Here is a 20,600-nt window from a genome sequence, read left to right on the forward strand (position 1 = left end):
TTGACAATCCAGTGTCACCAGTAGGAGAACAAGAGGGATGACTTCTCCATGCTCTCTCTACTTTATGATGCCCCTGTGGGCGTAATACCGGTTAGCAGCAGAGATGAGTGACGGCGCTCCTGACTAGTTCAGGAATATATGTGTTGGGATTAATGAGGTGGTCCAAAACTAATATACCAGTAATAGTTTTTCTAATATGGTTTCATTAAAACGTCCCCAACTTTTCCTTTCTAATCTAGCTGCTTTATTTTATTTCTTTTCTACATATTTCCATCTTGATGATGCTTTCCTTTGAGAATCCTCAGTGCTTGCAGCAATATTCAGATGGGACATCATCAGGGGCAAAGGCTGTGGTCACTGTTACAGTCTCTGTCCCTATGAAGCCTCATCAGTGACGTCCGTTTCATGGGCTGGGCTAGTCCCTGTTGTACTCTGAACGTGTTGATTGCCAATATCGTGTATGCTCAGTATGAGCTCCCTTCTAAATGCACAATATTCTTCTCAGTTCTCAATGACAGAGTGCTACCTTGCTGGCTCTATTGAGAAGTGAAGAGCTGGCAACAGAACGCACTGCCAGTGTGCTTTGTAAGGAGAGAACGCAGTACAGCAGGGCTAGCCTAGCCCATGAAACAGATGTCCCTCATGACATTTCCTTCAGGATGGGGACAGAGGCTATTGCAGTGACTGCTGCCCCTGGCCTCTGATGACGTCCTCGTAGTATCCCAGCATGCAATGGGGATTTTCAATTACAGGGTCATCAAAAAGGAAATTGGAGAAAAATAAGCAAAATAAAGCAGTTCAATTAGAGGAGGAAGGGTAGGGACAAATTTAGCACAATGTTGATTTTGCGCTCCATTTTAGGGCCAATCTGCCCAAATACGTGGGTCTGGGGAGGAGCCAGTATAGGGCATGGCTACAGCCACCCATCACATTCATCAATAGTGGTGGCATTTCGTACACCAAAAATATTACATCTGTCCCTGAGTGGAGTAAGACTTTTGGTGAGACACATGGAGGAACACACTACCGATATGATTCATTAAGTGGCGTGCACCTCTTAATGTTTTTGTTGTATCTTATTCCTGCACACCCCTCATAAAGACTGGCTTGCGGAACGCCAGTCTTACTGAATAAGGCCTTAGTTCTAATAAAGGCATCGTTAAAAACTTTATTAGGAGGCTGATAAAGAGCTCCTAATACATTATTGGGTACAATCTCCTTGGCAGGTTTTCGTTAACATGTTTCCATTTACTTTATGTTGCTGTTTCGCTTCATTTGACCTCAACACATGATTCATCTTTGACATTCAAGCCAAGCGCTCCAACATGGAAATGCTCCTTGCCTTTTAATACTATGTGCAGACTGCCTTTGTCTGGGGCAGCTTGCGGTTTCCTGTGAACACACTGCTGCAGAACTCATTTCTTAGCTGCAGGTGCTCAGGATTATTTTACCACTCTCTTGGCACTTTATCAAGATTGAATACTGCAAGAACTGTGCTGAGGGTGGGCAGTCCTGTCTCTGCTAAACTTTTTCCATGTAAAAACACTCAATTTCTGGTTTTTAAGCAGAGTACTACTTCGTGCTGCAGTTTGGTGGGAATTCAGCATGTAGAGGGCAGACATAGACACGCTTATATTTTGGTATCGTTGCTACGTCTGCGTGTTTTATTATTTTGCTTACAGTGCAAAATTGAATTATTTTTTGTATGGGGTCAGTGCTTAGATTAATTTACCTTGGTCTCTAAGGGTACCTTCACACTGGTCGATTCTGCTACGATTACGACGCATTTGCGTCATATTCGACATCGCAGTACGAGCTCGTAGCCAGCGGTCACACTCTACGATGTTAACGCTTTTTCTGACGTAGTTGCGATGTGAACGTCACGCGTCGCAATCGTACGCTACCCTTCACACCGCCATAGTCCTACGACTCCGAGCGTGACGTATTACCAGCATGGGCGTGCTAAAACGTCACGCCCAATCAGGAGACAGGTATGCGGAAGCCCAACCCACGTAGTCGCATTACGAGCTCGTATGACCGCCGTCACATACTACGATTTCGACCGCCACAGCGGGACATTTACGACGAAAGAAAGTTCTGCTCTTTCTTTCACATCGTACGATGCTGGGCTGCGTCGCAAATCGTAACGCCATGTCACACTTTGCAACCTCGGAACGAGGACGGATAAACGTCACAAATCGAACGCTCGTTCAGACTTTGATTGCACAGTGTGAAGGGGCCCTAAGTCATACAAATATGAAACAGTATTCGCTTCGGAAGCCAGGAGAGATCTGTTGGAAGGCTCTCTGCATCCATTAGAAAGGTTAATCATCGGAACATAAGAATAGCAGACTAGTGTTAAAGATACAGTACAAGCAGTTATTTCAGAGCTGGATGGAAACTGGGTCCTTTATAGTGTTACAGTGTTGGGGGTCTCACTTAACCCCTTTATGACCTCCCCTCCTTTCAAAAGAAATAGCTTCTTTATTCTTACATCACCATAGCCATTCAATGTTTTCTTCTTTTCACAAGATTAGTTGTAGCTTTGAATGATCACCATTCAACAAGATTCTTCATGTCCGTACGATTACGGTGATAGCAGACTTGTATAGTTTTCTTTTTATACTTAGGTGGCTAAGAAAAATTCACAACTTTGTTGAAATAAACATGAAATATAAATTACCAGTCTTAAATCATCATTGTACCCACAAATATATTGACTCCAATATTTCATTCATTAAAAAGGAAGATCTGAGTCACCATATATTATGAAATACAATTTTATTTATACAAAAAAAAGAGATACTGTATTTTTCGGATTAAAAGACACACTTTTATCCCCCAAAATTTGGGGGGAAAATGGAGGTGCGTCTTATAATGCGGACATACCTTACCGGTACCATTCCTGCAGGCTGGGATGAGGGGGTGTCTGGTGCTGCTACTTGTGTACGGCACTGCGGGGTGTCTGGCGGTTCTGCGGGAGTGTTCGGTGCTTCGGTGCTGCAGCGGATGTCTTTGGTGCTGCGGGGAGCTCTGCTGACATTTTGTGAAAGGCTAGAGTCCCCCGTAGTTTCATGGCTACCTGTGCAGTGGACTCTGGGAAAATGGCCGCCTGGGGGACGGCGCATGCACAGATGGAGATCTCGGCACCAAGATCTCGGGAGATGAGATCTCAGCGCTTGGTGCCGAGATCTCCATCTGTGCATGCGCCGTTCCCCGGAAACAATGGAACTGCAGTGGCTCTGGCCTTTCACAAAATGTTGGTAGAGCCCTCTGCAGCACCGGAGACAGCCGCAGCAGCATTGGAGACACCTGCAGCAGCACCAGCCACCCCCGCAGCACCGCCGGACACCCCGTAGCGCCGGACACAAGCAGCAGCACCAGACACCAGCAGCATAACTGCACACCCGAAGTGGCATGCCGCACATCGGAATACCCCTTCATCCTAGCCTGCGGCCTGCAGCATCACCCCACTCCTGCTTCCTCCAGCAGCGACCCTGGGACCCGCTTCATCACAGCCACCACCCCCGGTAAGCAATAAGACGCATGGATTATAAGAAGCACCATGATTTTATTAAAAAATTTCATATTTTTCTCCTCAAAATTTGGGGTGCGTCTTATAATCCAGAGCGTCTTATAATCCAAAAAATATGGTATATAGATTATACACAAATCCTTTAAAAAATATCTTCTACATATATATGAATATACATTATAATAAATAAAGGTGACAATAATGCAGTGGCCTGAGACTAGGGCCAGGACAAATAAACACCGTTTTCAAACAATTTTAACCAGTTTTATATAAATGGCCACACAGTGGGATAATGGGTCAAATTAAGCAGTCTCCTGACAGTAACTGAGAGAGACTGAGCAAGTCGGCCCAGATCAAACCATGTTGTTGTAGGGCCTATGTAGTCCGGTAATAGAGTAACTCTAGTGTTCGTTATACAATAAAAATATGGTAAAAATGTCAAGGGATTAATTAGCCATTATGCGGTGACTCCTGCCCAGGCTGCGGCCATGTACCCCGATGCGCGTTTCGTGAGCGTTAATGTTGCTTCATCAGCGGGAGTGGCCTCAGTGTGTCATAATGAACACTAGAATTACTCAATTACCGGACTACATAGGCCCTACAACAACATGGTTTGATCTGGGCTGTGTATAGAGCAGGCTCAGCTCCTGAGTCCGCTGCATACCAAACAAAGAATGTATATGTATGCCCTTTACTGAGATGTCATGAAGTGGTTAAAAGTAATGCCATTAAAAGGGTTGTCCAGGATCAGAAAAACATGACGGCATTTTTAAAAAAATAGAATTGCAATACGAAGAACAACCTGTAAACAGATGTGGTGCTGATTTGGGAAAAAGTCATGTTTTTTAATTTTGGAAATCCCTTTTATTGATGTTGTTATACGGAGTGAGTTATAAGCATTGTAAGATGGCTGCCGGAAGAGTCCTTGAGGGGAGATATGTGTAATCGTGGCTTTTAGCTGCGATGATGTAAGTTCGGAAGCATGCTCCAGCACACATAGTGCTGAGAGAGTTATTTGGCCATTCCAGGGCCAGGTTTTATGAGCGGTCATAAGAGATGAGTGGGAATGACTGCTCACATATCCCTGCCCTCATGGGCGTGGTTTGGCAGATAAAATGGAGGCCAAGTGTCTTATTCAGTGTCTATGGCTGGAGGTGTGGAGACCTCCAGTGTGTGTTGCTAAAGGCAATGACCTGACTTGAGCGGACGGACCTGCAGTACTATATGGACTATTTATTTTCAGTTTGTTTTCACTTTGTTCCAGAGAAGGCTATCTTTGTTTGCATGTGCTTAAACAGGTTTGTGCAGTTAATAAACCTGACCGGACATTTTCTTATGAAACCACTTCCTGTGCCTACATCAAAACGGCAGCAGAGTGAGCACCATCCACTATGCAGGACACTTTCCCTATTAGTAATAGTTATACAGCTTTGCACAGTAATGTGTGCAGTATGTGGCAGGTCTAGAGCAGTCAGTGGCGAGTACAGCCTCAATTTCTAGTTGGTCACTAATAACCTCTTTCCCTATATATAATATAATGATCAAAAGTTTGGACACATCTATTCATGCAGTTGCTTTCCTTGTGCTTACTGGAATGTACACAATGGATGTAGACTAAAGGCAGCAAAACCATGAATAAACAGATGGAAAGAAGGAGTAAAGAAACATATGTGAAACAAACTATTGTTACATTTTAGATTCCTCAAAACACCCCACTTTTTCTGTAATGACAGCTTTACATCCCATTGGCATTCTCTTAAATAGCTTCATCCGGTAATCACGCGGAATGGCTTCCCAACAGTCTTGAAGGCATTACAGGTGACTGACTACCTGATGGACTACTTGTTGGCTGCTTTTCCTTCTCTCTACTGTCCAACTCATCTCAAACCATTTCAACTGAGTTGAGGTCAGGTGATTGCGGAGGACATGTCATGTCACATGCTCTCCTTCTTGGTCACATAGCTCTTACATAGCCTAGATGTGTATTTTGGGTTATTGTTTGGTTTCAAGACAAATGATGGACCCACTAAGTGCAAACCAAACAGGATGGCAAGTGCAAACCAAACAGGATGGCATGTTGTTGCAGAGTGCAGTGCACAGTGCAGATTTTTACTGATCTAATGTCCTGTCCTTATATTGCTTGGCCCTAACAAGTATCTTCATGCGGTGGCTTCTTTGCAGCAATTCGACCATAAATTGCTTCTCCTATCAACAGTTGATGTTGATATATGTCTGCTACTTGATGTCTGCATCATTTATGAGAGTTGTTATCTCAGGTGTTGGCAATTTGCATTTTCTGAGGTTGATAAATGATTATCCTCTGCAGCAGAGGTGATTTTTAGTTTTCCTTTCCTGAGTTAATCCTCATAAGAGCCAGTTTCATCACAGCGATGGATGATTTTCATGACTGTACTTGAGGATGCATTCTAGCAATTTTCTGTATTTACTCACCTTCACGTCTTAATGATGGAAAGTTATTTCTCTTTTCAGTTGAGTGGTTCTTGCCATATTTTCGCTTAGAACAGTTGTGGAATGGGGCTTAGTAGACCTGATGGTTGCAAACTCTTATTGAAGGCCATTGGTTCTACAAGTACGCTTTTCACAAGGTATATTTGTTCACTGGAAGCCATTCCAGTTGACTACCTGATGGTGCTGTTTGAGAGAATGCCAAGGGGATGTAAAACTGTCATTAGAGTTTAAGGGGGCACTTGGAGGAATTTAGGCTTAATACATGTTCTGGTTTGTTTCAGACATATAGCTTTACTCTTTGCTTCCATGTGTGTTTGTTTGTGCTTTTGCTGCCTTCAGTCTCAATCTAAGAAGAAAAACCACAGTATTGCATGACTAGGTATGGCCAAACCTTTGACCGTTACTGTATAGTGACTAAGCTAACGTTATCACTGACTTATAAAGTGCTTGTATTCTTGTGATCAGTGGCATTTATCATTTTTTGTCCAATCCTAGCAATTGCCATTTCATTCCGTGTCTATTTCTTAATTATTATCAATGTTATATACGGTGCACTCATCTCACCTATATTGGTCAACAGTAGATGATAGCTTCATTTTCTGTTGGTTAAGTGAGCTTACTCCCAGTGCTCACTAGTATATGCGGCTTACAATAACTGGAGACAAGTGTTACCATGTTGGTCTGATGATGTTAATTCGGCCACATAATAAATGTGTGTTTTGTTTTATTTCAGTGGCTCATCATGACATGGAGAATACGTTTAATTGCAGCTTTATTGAACCACCATCTGTTGCAGAACAGCCATCTCCTTCATGGTCTTCCCGAGGTTCTTTTTCATCCTTTGATACCACAGATGATGGACCTGTGTACTGTGTGCCTCATGAGGGTAAGTGTGACAAGGAATTCTGCTGTATAGCAAATGTAATATCTGCAATCTAATGGTATTCATTCGTGGCATTATAACATGAGATTGTGCCATTTTAAATGTAATCACCTATGAAGGATCATCTATAAAATGCTGTTAAATGGACTATGTCACCAGATTTATACTTTCAATTTCAGGGCAGCATGAAATGGGGTCACAGACCTTAATTCTAGCATTGTGTTATTGACAAGGTTTTCTTGCTATAGTTTTGTTAAAAACACTTTTTCATCTACTAGTCTTTTGAATAATAAGCTCTGTTTAACCCTGTCAGCACCATTGATTGACCGCTTTCTGCCTAAAATGTGCATAGTCAGAAAGCTGACAATAGTATAAAGAGACAGACCTATTAGTTCATCTGCCCAATGCATGATCAAAATATTTTTAGGTAGTAGAAATCGCTGGCACTCGCTTCTTCCATAAAAAATGCTTAATTGCATCTAAAGTTAAAATCAAGGTTAATCACACAGTGGCGCAAAAATTGATAAAGTGGCAAAGAGGGGAAACATACAGACTTCGGGTAATGCGGTTCTGACCTACATTGTCCACAAAGCTAACAATAAATGGTGGAAGGTGAAGATAGCTGGAGTTCATGAATATCGAGGACTACATAGCAAAAGTTTAGCACTTAGAGGACTAGAAGAGCTGCAGTAGATAAAAGAGTGTTTTATCGAAACTGGAGCATGAATCCCAGTAAGTGACACATCATTCGAATAAGGATGTACGCCCTAATTTTTGCCGCAAAACCTGGAGGCAAAGTCTCTTTGGGACAATACACCCAAAATTGCATTTTATTGGTGCTGTTTGACGCTTCACCAGTTCCAGTGAAAAGAATGTATGAATGGCACTTGCTAGGGAGAACCCTGTCGGTTAACTGTTCATCCATCATCAGAGGCATCTAGCATTTCACTAAACTCTGTACTCACTAACTAATGTATAGTCAATCACTGTAGCCACCAACAGGCTTGTCCATTTGCTGTGATCACGTACTCCCTGAGTATCAGCAATACAGCAAGGTGTAATATGTCTGACTTAAAGGGGTTGTCTAGCATTGGAGTACAATTTTTAATTCAATCTATGTGACTGCAGACATGTGAATCCTCACAGCATACACACGCTGTGTGAATTTTCTGGTGTCGGCACCAAGGGCAGGCAGGCATGTGACGCAAGTATGTGATTGGCATACATGCAGTCGACTACATACAGACTAGACATACTCGGCCTCACTCAATACAAATGAATTGAGTGAGTCCGGACACGTCTAGTAGGAATGTAGTTGAAAGTATGCAGATCGCATACTTGTGCTCACATGACCGCCTGCTCCTGGTGCTAATATTGGATAATCATTGAGTGCGCATTGAGGAATCACAAGTCTGCAGTCACATAGAGTGACTTCAGTCTTGTATGTCAAGTCTGGACAACCCCTTTAATATCAGTATACCTCACTGCACTGTGCATGCATGGGGAGTAGAAAGTAACAGAGAATGCAGAGAATTTGTAGGAGCCCAGTGGTGACTAGAGGCCTGGTGGTGACAATCCAGATTAGAGAGGCAGGGTTAGCCACTGAATATCATGACTCTTCCATGCTGCGTCAACACGCATTTGACTGCACAAAAATGGATAGAGAGGACCACTCCAAAAGAGAGCACACCGCTATATAATTATGTATAAAGAGGCAAAACTTTTATTGATACAAAAATATAAAAACACTTAAAAAATATAAATGTATAGAACAACATCCCCAGTGCAACTGCCAAAATACAAAAGGTCATCATATATATAGTAAAGATACAAAAATAATATGCATAGTCATAATGACAAAACGACCTAGAATATAGAAAATACCATAAACACACACCCTGGGAAGGTATAGAACCGATGGGCAATAACCACCGATAAGACCAACCATGAAGCAACACTCCCTAAGGCAAATGTACCCGAAATACCTGTATGCAGACGCAAGATTACACTGTCAGTGGTCACAAGACAGCAGCATAGAGGACAGCAAAGAGAGGTAAGTATTGCAACAGAGGCCAAGGCACATGAAACAGGAAGTTCTGGATGAAAAATAGTGCCTAAATCCACTACCGCAGCCTAGAAAAGGTAAAAATCAGCCATATATCACAGCTGAAATAAAGGTGCTGCAGCCGGGGGAAGGTAAGGTCAGGCAGAGAGCAGCGTGGGGAGGAGCCCAACGCGTGTCGCCGTTGCAAGGATGGCTTCGTCAGGGGAAGATGTAGATAAAATGATCAATAGCAGTTTATATACCTTTTGGTATGATCAGGTGCAGGAGCGAGGCAAGCCAGGGACCAGAAGAGGAAGTGACACAGCATGAGGGCAAGGAGCCGTGCAGGCAGACGTCTCTGCCCATAGTACACAATGCACATGTGCCGAAGGAGTTCAGCACAGTGCATTATGAACATAGGAGGGAATGTAATGCCCCAATGAAAGAGCAAAAATATATGCAGGATGTAACGTATAGCAGTGTGAGATACCACTGCAGGGCATACATAGTGAGAAGGGATGAGTCACGAACATAAACAGAAATGCTAGACAGTGATAATGATGATGACAATGGACATAAAACATTAGGGTTGGTTAATAGGGAGGTGCAAAGACACAAGAGGGTAGGGATAAACAATGGTTAAGCTGGATACTGAGAGTGTCCCACAAGAATTGTATGGACACTAGGAATCTGTAAAAAGGAAAAAATAAAATAAAATAAATAAATAATAATAATAAAAATAATAATAATAATAATTGAATTAAGTAAAACTAAAATGATTCCGATACTAATAGTACCTTGTTATGATATAGATTTATTGCATATTGTAAGTGTGCATAATACTATGAATATATTGCAACGGAAGTGCACAAAGGAGTAGCCCCACCTGCTTAAAAAAAGGGCAATATATGTAGCAAAGAAGAACGCAGGTTCTCTGTAAGGCTAGAGGAAAAAGTGGGGATGACTATATAACCAGTTCGCACCAAGGGTATTATAAAGTAAAAATACCCCATGGTGAGCCAAAGAAAGAATGGGAATACAAACCAACCCAAGTATAGGAAGATGGAGAAACCAAACGTACACGGGAGGTAATGGAACATGGTTCCCACTGGTTCAGTGCCAGCGGAGAGCCTAAAGCCATGTATAATGCAATTTGAATAGCATACAGGTATGATACACAGGACAGGGGCATGTGCGTGCATATAGAAGCACAGGTCCCAGACATATATATAAAAGTAGGCAAGATTCCCAATTCCCCAAATGAGATCCAAAAGTCCATGCGGGTACTAACGACATGATATTGTTGCTCCTCAAAAACACGCATTTGACTGTTCACAGGTCATTAGCACACAAGGCGTGTTAAAAACTGATTTTTGCCCTTTTGTCACCTCTGAAAAAAGACATCTTTTACAACATATGAATCTTACAGATATATTGTTACTACCAACATATTACATTACATGTTTACAGTATAATCAAGTTTTAACCTACTTTCTTCCTTCCCATGTTATCTTGGATATGATATTGACCCTCATATGTTAATGTCATGCTGTTCTATCTTTTAGAATCAGTGACTGACTGCAAAGAAAAGGGGCATGTCAATGTCCAGGAAAAAATTACACCTCCAATTAATGAGGAAGAGGCTGGAGAATATACATACTTAAAAGATTCTGGATCTCCTAAATCATCTCAGGTTGATAACAGTGAAACTCCATTATTGAAATCATCTGACAGTGAAAGATCATCGTGTGGTTCAGGATCAACTGGAGGTGCTTTGTATGCAAAAGTTGCAAGATTATCTAAACAGTCGAAAGATGAAGATGACACTGCCATGGATAATAGAAGTGCTACTATAGGTGCAAAACCCCCATCTCCTGAAAGAACCAAACCGCCTCCACCTGATCCATCAACAAAGCCTAAGGTTTCCTGGATCCATGGCAAGTTTAATTCAAACCAGTCTAATTCCCTTCCAGCATTTAATAAATCTCCAGACAAGTCATCCACTAGTACTGATCATTCGGAACAAAATTCAAGCATAAAAGATCATCATAGAAAGAGAACCCCCAGTGATACTTGCCCTGCTGGACAAGGCAAAAGTGAAGAAAAAGTTATCATGAGGAATAAGGACAAGGGACAAAAGCACTTGAAGGATGTGAGCTCAACAGAGAGCAAACCTGATGAATCTCTGTCACCATCCAAGTCAAAGCAGAGAAACAAAAGCCATGATCACATAGAAAGTATTAATGGGACAGTACAAAATGCCCTAAAAAGAATAGGAAACCTGCATATTGACAAAAAGAGTGTTGATAATAAAGATGCTCCAAAAAGTCCAGATCACAGCAAGTCTCGGGCTGAGGTATTTCACCCTCATTTGTCCTCTGAGGCAGCTTCCTTGCTGGCCGCCCAATTAAAAGAAAAAACACAAAGTCTTAACAGAATAGAGAACAGCAGCAATCACAATGGTATTGGCCCTCTGAAAACACAGAAAGAGAAACCAACTCCTCCACAGAAAGCCAAGCGATCTGCTGCAGCCATCAATCAGAAGTCCAGCAAAGCAATTCTGCCCACAACGACCAATCTGCAAAAAATGATCAGTCCAGTTACGGAGCCAGTATCAGGCACAGGAAATCAGCTTGAGAAGCAAAACTCGAATAGCAGTCAGGAGCAGCCCGCAACTGTAAAGCAAGAAGCAGGCGAACCAGCCGTGAAGAAAACACCTATTAAGAAGCCTCCTAGGAAGAAAAGCAAAGATGCTACTTTAGACACTGATGGAAAAGTACAACCAAAAATGGCCATAATGCCACCCCAGTCAGTAAAATAATGATGGCAAAGGTATACACATTGTTATTACTCCAAAAGGGGCATTACATGGAATTATCTGGACTTCTGCATTATACTTTCATGTATTTTGCTGTAGCCACATTTTTGAGCCAAAGAAAACCAAGTCAGTGCCTTTGTGATGAGGACACGAACACGTGGAACCAAGGCAGTGGAATTCAATCGCTCAGAGGCCAAGGAGACATATCAGTGGACAAACTTTTTATGGAGCAAAATCTAGAATAACATAAGTGTGCCTCTATATATGGATTCAAAGACCAGGGCATATCATTGGCAGTAATGCCATGTTTAAGAGGGATGGCTGGTCTCACAAGAAAGCTTATGCAACACATGGGGAATGTGGTATAAACGCACCAGCAACTATGATACCTTCATAGTATTGGTTTGACAAACTAGACTATTCCGTAACTATTTACAGGTCTTATTGCCTAATTGCCTACTGCCAAACCGTGCCTTTAATATTTAGACGCTTTATCATACTTTATTGTTTGAAGCAACTAAGTTATTTAAAGAAATGCTTATTTTTGTATTCTAAAACTGAAGATAATGAAGGATCTTTTTACAAGAAGGATCATAAAACGCTAATGGTCAATATGTAATGCCAATACTCAGCATAGCTGTTGACATTCCATCTTAGCATCTGTCTTGTAAAATGCATAAGCAGTGCTTATTTTAATATAAAATATTTTACAAATTTGTTATAATTATGCAGTAATTGATAAGCTAGCTTATTTTCATTCTTTTTTTTGTTATTTTAGACCAGGGTCAGTATTACCATGGTTAGCATAGCCTGGCTTAAAATGCGTCAGCATACAGTATATTAGGGCATGGTTGCTGCTTATGGATGAAACATCACAATAGATGTATACATATGATTTTTACAGTTTACTTTTTCTTTATATACAGTAAAAGCAGCCTTATTACAAATAATATTCCACACAAATACAGATTCACAGAGAAGGATGTGTTATCCTAAGTATAAACCAGGATGACAAAAAAGGATTAGTTATGGCTGGTATCTGGTACTGATTTTCCATTCCATTCATTTGAATGATGATGTCCTGCATTAGACACAGCCTATAGTCTACAGTGCCACTGCTTCTGTACAAAAAAAGCAGACCTTTTTTAAGTTAAGTCATTCCGGGCAATCCCTTTAAAGAGAACCTGTCAGCATGATTTTGTAAAGGCATGGCTGTAATGGTGCTGTAATACTGATTACATTGATACCTTTGGTGATGAAATCCGCTTTGTTGTTCTTCTTTAATCACCATTTGAAGTTTTCTGCTAATTAGATTTTGGTGCACAGGGGCCGGATTGTGCACTGGGTCTTCCCCTCCTTGTTTGAGATCCTCAGCCCCTCCTCCGGCCTCCCCTCTTTAAAGGGAATCTGTCACCCCATTTTTGGCCTATAAGCTAAGGCCACCGCCATCAGGGGCTTATCTACAGCATTCTGTAATGCTGTAGCTAAACCCCCAATGTAACTTGAAAGATAAGAAAAACAAGTTAGATTATACTCACCCAGGGGCGGTCCCGGTGCGGTCCAATGGGCATCATGGTCCGGGTCCGGCGCCTCCTATCTTCATACAATGTCGTCCTCTTCTTTGCTTCCTGTTGCAGCTCCTGTGCAGGCGTACTTTGTTTGCCCTGTTGAGGGCAGAGCAAAGTACTGCAGTGCGCAGGCGCTGGGCCTCTCTGACCTTTCCCGTCACCTGCGCACTGCAGTACTTTGCTCTGCCTTCAACAGGGCAGAAAAAGTACGCCTGCACAGAAGCTGCGACAAGAAGAAGACATGTTCATATGAATATGGGAGGCGCTGCACCGCGACGCCCATCGGACCGGACCACACTGGGACCGCCCCTTGGTGAGTATAATATAACCTGTTTTTCTTCCTTTCAGGATACATCGGGGGCTTATCTACAGTATTATAGAATGCTGTAGATAAGCCCCTGATGGCGGTGGCCTTAGCTTATAGGCCAAAAATGGGGTGACAGATTCCCTTTAAATTATCTGCCAGCTATGCTTGAAACCTCCGCAGTGACGTATCTTTCAAAGGCTGGTAGTAGGCAGAGAGACCAGGGATCACAGGCTTCGATAAGAAAACCCAGTGTACAGTCCGGCCCTTGTGCATCCAAATGTAATTAGCAGAAAAGTTCTAATGCTGATTAAAGAAGAAGAACAATGTGGATTTTTTCACCAAAAGTATCAATCTAGTCAGTATTACAGCGTCATTACATCCATGTCTTTACATTACAAGATCATGCTTACAGGTTCTCTTTAAGTGTTGGTTCCCTTGACTGTGCAACATGATGACTACAATTCATCAGTGTCCGTTGAATTTTTTTACCAGCATTTAAAGCTTTGCACAAAAATTAATGGCTAATATTTCAATGGAGTTGACTTTGATGTCCTAACATTTGGGGTTCTAAAAATGTTTCCACCGAAAGGTCTACCAAGAGTATCAGTGGTAATTTCTCAGTTTATTAAACTTTCAAGGTCCTCCAAGTTTTTTAGAGCACTTATTTTGTGGTATATCAATGCATGACAACTCACGACCTACTCTTCCGATTATCTCTTAGTTTTCACTCTGTCAATTACCAAAAAGCTGTCGCTTTAAATGGTGTCAAATAGAATTAATGGGAAACATTTAAAACTAAGTTCTGCAGGAGAATTGCACTTTGGTAACATTTAAAGGGAACTTGTCATACTGTGCATAGAGTCTCCTAGCATAACAAAGGATCTGGCATGAAGAAATTGAGCATGTTGAAACATACCTGATTATTGATTATCCAATATCTCATTGAGGCAAATATAGAGACTGAGAGGAACAATCCACATTGAATTATCACCAGATCAATGCAAAATCAGTGGATTCTGTTAACATTAGCCTTTAGAAGAAAGCAACAATACCTATTATATTCCCTTGCCTCATCATGGACTTCATCATGTTCATTCTGAATGATGAAGATTATTTCAAATTCATACTAAGAAATTGCCACTGACTTGTACAGGCAGACCATAAGTGCATAGTAATGCATCCCATTGCTTACTAGATGGCATGCAAGTGACTGCAACATTGTTCTCAAGGCTCCCGATTACTGTTGGATTGGTACATTAGGGAGGAATTTTATACGGCATCACAGAGGACTGCAATGGCCCTATTTTGGGAAAGGTGCCCTCAATATCTGCAATATCTGTATATGTACATATACTAGCAGCACCTGCCTAGCAACTAATGGCAAAATGTTGATTAATTGATAACTGTGTTTTGTACCCTTTAAATATTTTGCTTTGTAACTACAAGAATGGATATCGAGAAGTCTGTTAACGATATGTTCATTGAAGTTAAGATGTTAAAAAAAAAAAATTGAGATCAAAAGTTATATAGCATAACATAGAACATAGTTCTCGTGTTGGCAGCTCACCACTGTCACAACTTGTTCTCCCCACCTGCTGGTGCACAGATTCATGAGCATGAATAACCATTTAGAAGAAGACAAATTACAGCGCTCAGACTCTAGATTCTAAAAACGTGAAACTTTATTCAAGAAACATACTGTATATGTAAAATAGCTATTTCTAGCATTTTAGGCCAACGAGTTTCGTCATTGCACGCTCTAAATTTTCATGGCCATGTCTGGAATCTGAGTGCTGGAATTTGTGTTCTTCCATGCTCATTTGTTTCGTTATCAGACCTGAGACCTATTGTGCTGTAGGAAATTTTTTTGTCAGCATATTTATAGCTGCTTAAACTCGAAATCCAACATATTTAAAAAATCTGAATCTATTTCTGCCAATCTTTATGGGATTTTTTTTTTGCTAAACTTACAATATTATTTTTGGACAGATTCCCATTCGTGAAACAACCATTTTAGAAAATTTATATTTTTCATACGTAATAATAATCTTAAGTAGGCAGAAAATTCAAGATTCTTATTAAGTATTTAAGTTGGCACTACTAACGCCAAAGGAGCTGTTGACTTTAAATCATTGGACTTTTTTTTTTTACTGCTTAAGCAATAGCTTAAATGAACACCAAGTATTGATGTACTGGAAAATCTTGATTTGGTATCATTGAAAAAAGTGGTCAGAACTGGCCAAAGACCATCTTGTATCACTACTAAAGGAAGCTTCACTGGTCCTAATCTCCTGAACATCTAAAGCTTGCACAACCAATCCTGCACTTTGTTTCGTAACCTTTGGTTAGGTGATATTTGGGCACTAAATGGTTGAATTAGTGGTTGGACATTATATAGTTGCATATGATTGGAAGTCTAACTACTGTAAGTGTATGTAAGTCATAAGATCTTATGTTGAAAAAAAGTGAAATTCCGCAGCCTTTTAAAACGTTTGCTTTATACATGCTGCTGCACATTGGCTTAGAACAATGTTATCTGTCTACTGTTCCATAAAAATAAAATTAGTATGAGGCTAGTCCTTAAAGGCCTGTCTCCACCACCATTGTTCCCTGGCGTTATATATACCGTTGGGCTTTACTACAATGCTTCCATTTGTGGATGTTGTTCCATACACAGATCAGTGAAATGAATATGGCCTTCCAGATGCTAAAATCATGGAATTTTGGAAAAATGCATTTACATTTTGGTTTAGTTCATTTATACCATCATTAATATTATTTGCACAGCTTTTGGCATCAATTATAATTTAATTTCATATCACTTCAAACTGCAGTTTACCTATAGTGAAAAACAGCGGTTCTCATAGTCATGTTTAGGTTGGCAATTAATATCATATCCTTATTCATCTTCTGTGCAACAAGAAGTGATTTCCATGTTTATGTCAAAGGTCAAAAGTGCTCTAGCAAGTTTCTGATAGATTCATATTTTTTTGTATGTATAACAAAAAAACCTTCCATCTCACTCCCCGATGGGGGTGGTCTTTTTGTCATTTCTCATTCTCGGGTCCTCTACTAGGAGTTTAAGGGTTCTGCGCAGGATCTTATTTGTTTCCAGCATTGCGCTTTTCTGGACAGAGAGATCAGGTGTTGCTTCTGGGATCTGTTGTGGCCATTTTCTCAACTTGGGGGTCACTGCTCCAAGTGCTCCTCTCACCACTGGAATCACTGTTGCCTTCATCTTCCACATCTTCTACAGTTCTGCTTTGAGGCTCTGGTATTTCTCCAGCTTCTCATATTCCTTCTGTCTGATGTTGCTGTCACTTGTCTATCTCTCTCTGATTTTGGAAGTTTGCCCACGGACAAACACATGAACAGTCTATAATTTTAAGGGTAAGTTAATTTTAACATTGAGAGATAGAATATCAAAAATAAAATCCAGAAAATCACATTATATAAATTATATAAATTTATTTGCATTTTGTAGGGAGAAATAAGCAATTGATCCCCTACCAACCATTAAGAGTTCTGGCTCCTACAGATCAGTTAGACGCTCCTAATCACCTCGTTACATGCATTAAAGACAGCTGTCTTACATAGTCACCTTTACAAAAGACTCAATCAGTCAGACTCTAAGGCTATGTGCCCACGTTGCAGAATGTAAGCAGAATTTTCCTCATCAAAACCGGTCTCCCTTGCCAGGAAATTCGCTTGCGTTTTTCTAGCATTTTTCTCGCGTTTTCATGCATTTTTTTCCATGCGTCTAAATTACTATTATATAGCCGTAAAATCGTCATGATTCCACAAAATTAATGAACATGCTGGTTTTTTTCCACGATGCGTTTCCGCTGCGGGAAAAAAACACAGCATGGGAACAACAATGCGGAATTCCACTAAAAATAATGTGATGTGTTTTGTAAGCATTTTTTAAGCGTTTCCACAGTGGAAAAACGTGGAAAAAACGGTTAATAAACGCAACGTGGGCACATAGCCTCACCTCTACAACATGGGCAAGACCAAAGAGCTTTATAAGGATGTCAGGGACAAGATCATAGACCTGTACAAAGCTGGAATGGGCTACAAAACCATAAGTAAGACGCTGGGTGAAAAGGAGACAATTGTTGGTGCAATAGTAAGAAAATTAAAGAAATACAAAATGTCTGTCAGTCGAGATCATGCAAAATCTCACCACATGAGGTATCCTTGAGCATGAGGAAGGTTAGAGATCAGCTTAAAACTACACATGGGGAACTTGTTACCAAGCGACAGCCTCAAAATCTTAACGATTTAGAGATGATCTGCAAAGAGGAGTGGATCAAAATTCCTCCTGACATGTGCGCAAACCTTATCATCAACTCCAAAAAAAGTCTGACTGCTGTGCTTGCCAACAAGGGTTTTGCCACCAAGTATTAAGTCTTGTTTGCCAGAGGGATCAAATGCTTATTTCTTACTGCAAAATGCAAATAAATTTATATAATTTATACAATGTGATTTTCTGAATTTTATTTTGGATATTTTATCTCTCAATGTTAAAATCAACCTACCCTTAAAATTATAGAATGTTCATTTCTTTGTCAGTGGGCAAACTTATAAAATCAGCATGGGATCAAATAGTTATTTCTTTCACTATCCAGTGGGTACGGAAAGTATTCAGACCCCTGTAAATTTTTCACTCTTTGTTTCGTTGCAGCCATTTGTTAAATTCAAAAAAGATCATTTTTTTCTCTTTAATGTACACTCTGCACCCCATTTTGACTGAAAAAAAAATGAAATATGTAATTTTTGCAAATTTATTAAAAAAGAAATACTGAAATATCACAAGGTCATAAGTATTCAGATCCTTTGCTCAGACACTCATATTTAAATCACATGCTGTCCATTTCCTTGTGACCCTCCTTGAGATGATTCTACTCCTTCACTGGAGTCCAGCTGTGTTAAATTAAACTGATAGGACTTGATTTGGAAAGGCACACACCTGTCTATATAAGACCTCACAGCTCACAGTGCATGTCAGACCAAATGAGAATCATGAGGTCAAAGAAACTCGCCAAGGCGCTCAGAGACAGAATTGTGGCAAGGCACAGATGTGTCCAAGGTTACAACAGAATTTCTGCAGTACTCAAGGTTCCTAAGAGCACAGTGGCCTCCATAATCCTTAAATGAAAAAAGAAGTTGGGGACCACCAGAAGTCAAATGAACTTTTTTGAATTTACCAGATGGCTGCAATGAAACAAAGAGTGAAAAATGTTAAGGCATCTGAATACTTTCCGTGCCCACTGTATATACAGTACATATATATATATATATATATATATGTATATATATATATATATAAATAATTATACCACCTTAATCTTTAAAAATTAAGCTTTTTTAAGAGCATGTAACCGCTAATCTTTTGTCTAACCTTATTCAATAATAGGTGTAATTTTTGCCATGCAAGAACGAGCACTGTACTTTTCATTATAACTAGTGTTGAGCGATACCGTCCGATACTTGAAAGTATCGGTATCGGAAAGTATCGGCCGATACCGGCAAAGTATCGGATCTAATCCGATACCGATACCCGATACCAATACAAGTCAATGGGACTCATGTATCGGACGGTATTCCTGATGGTTCCCAGGGTCTGAAGGAGAGGAAACTCTCCTTCAGGCCCTGGGAACCATATTAATGTGTAAAATAAAGAATTAAAATAAAAAATATTGCTATACTCACCTCTCCGACGCAGCCTGCACCTTACCGAGGGAACCGGCAGCGTTGTTTGCTTAAAATTCGCGCTTTAACTTCCTTACGTGAAGTCCCGGCTTGTGATTGGTCGCGCGCCGCCCATGTGGCCGCGACGCGACCAATCACAGCAAGCCGTGACGTAATTTCAGGTCATTCAGGATTTTAAAATTACGTTCCGGCGTTGTGATTGGTCGCGTCGCGGTCACATGGGCGACGCGACCAATCACAAGCCGTGACGTCACGGGAGGCAGGAGACGCGCGCATTTTAAAATGCGCGCGTGTCCAGCCTCCCGTGACGTCACGGCTTGTGATTGGTCGCGTCGCCCATGTGGCCGCGACGCAACCAATCACAGCAAGCCGTGACGTAATTTCAGGTCCTTCAGGATTTTAAAATTACGTTCCGGCGTTGTGATTGGTCGCGTCGCGGTCACATGGGCGGCACGCGACCAATCAGAAGCCGTGACGTCACGGAAGGAAGGAAAAGCGCGCATTTTAAGCAAAGAACGCTGCCGGTTCCCTCGGTAAGGTGCAGGCTGCGTCGGAGAGGTGAGTATAGCAATATTTTTTATTTTAATTCTTTCTTTTACACATTAATGTTGTTTCGATACCGATACCCGATACCACAAAAGTATCGGATCTCGGTATCGGAATTCCGATACCCGCAAGTATCGGCCGATACCCGATACTTGCGGTATCGGAATGCTCAACACTAATTATAACTGAATATTAGTTACATCTTTTAACAAATATAACATTTTAATCAATAGCTCATAGGATCGAAAAAAAACTTTTTCTACAGTGACAACTACTCATTTCTTATTGTTTTATAGTCATAGCCACATTTCTTAGTGCTAAGATAATTATCTCCATTCCAGAAAGAGTACTGTTGAGCAGTATAAGGTTGTTATAAGGGTTTTCTCACCGAATACATGTATCACCGATCCATCCACATTACCCCAGTATGATTGCTGGTGTCCATCACAAAACAGGGGTCCCAGAGACCACTGTGTAAATGAAGAAGTAGAGAGCTTGTGTGACCATTTAAAGCTTAATTCACAACGTAGACTTTGGGACACTTTTTCCCATGATCAATGTTGATTTTAGTGAATGGAAACCAGCAATCACACATTTATTATTATTATACCATAATGATATTTTATTGGTACCTGTTTCTAATAATTTCCAAGAAGACCTTATCAACGGCAGCACCATTATGTGACTGAAATCTCCAGTCATCTATGTTTCCTTA

The 20,600-nt window shown here is 40.8% G+C and overlaps 1 protein-coding gene across 1 annotated transcript in view; it reads left to right on the forward strand.

The window, feature by feature from the left end:
- The window catches only part of SCARF2 (scavenger receptor class F member 2), a 289,269-nt gene extending 277,370 nt beyond the window's left edge, over positions 1 to 11,899 (forward strand). Inside the window, exons 10-11 of the mRNA XM_077294985.1 lie at positions 6,738 to 6,890; positions 10,497 to 11,899. Coding sequence (XP_077151100.1) covers positions 6,738 to 6,890; positions 10,497 to 11,752 — 1,409 coding nt within the window. The 3' untranslated portion in view covers positions 11,753 to 11,899. The remainder of the gene's footprint in view (positions 1 to 6,737; positions 6,891 to 10,496) is intronic.
- The last annotated feature ends 8,701 nt before the right edge of the window (positions 11,900 to 20,600 follow it).

The sequence above is a fragment of the Ranitomeya variabilis genome, chromosome 1, assembly GCF_051348905.1.
Source record: "Ranitomeya variabilis isolate aRanVar5 chromosome 1, aRanVar5.hap1, whole genome shotgun sequence".
Classification (NCBI taxonomy): domain Eukaryota; kingdom Metazoa; phylum Chordata; class Amphibia; order Anura; family Dendrobatidae; genus Ranitomeya; species Ranitomeya variabilis.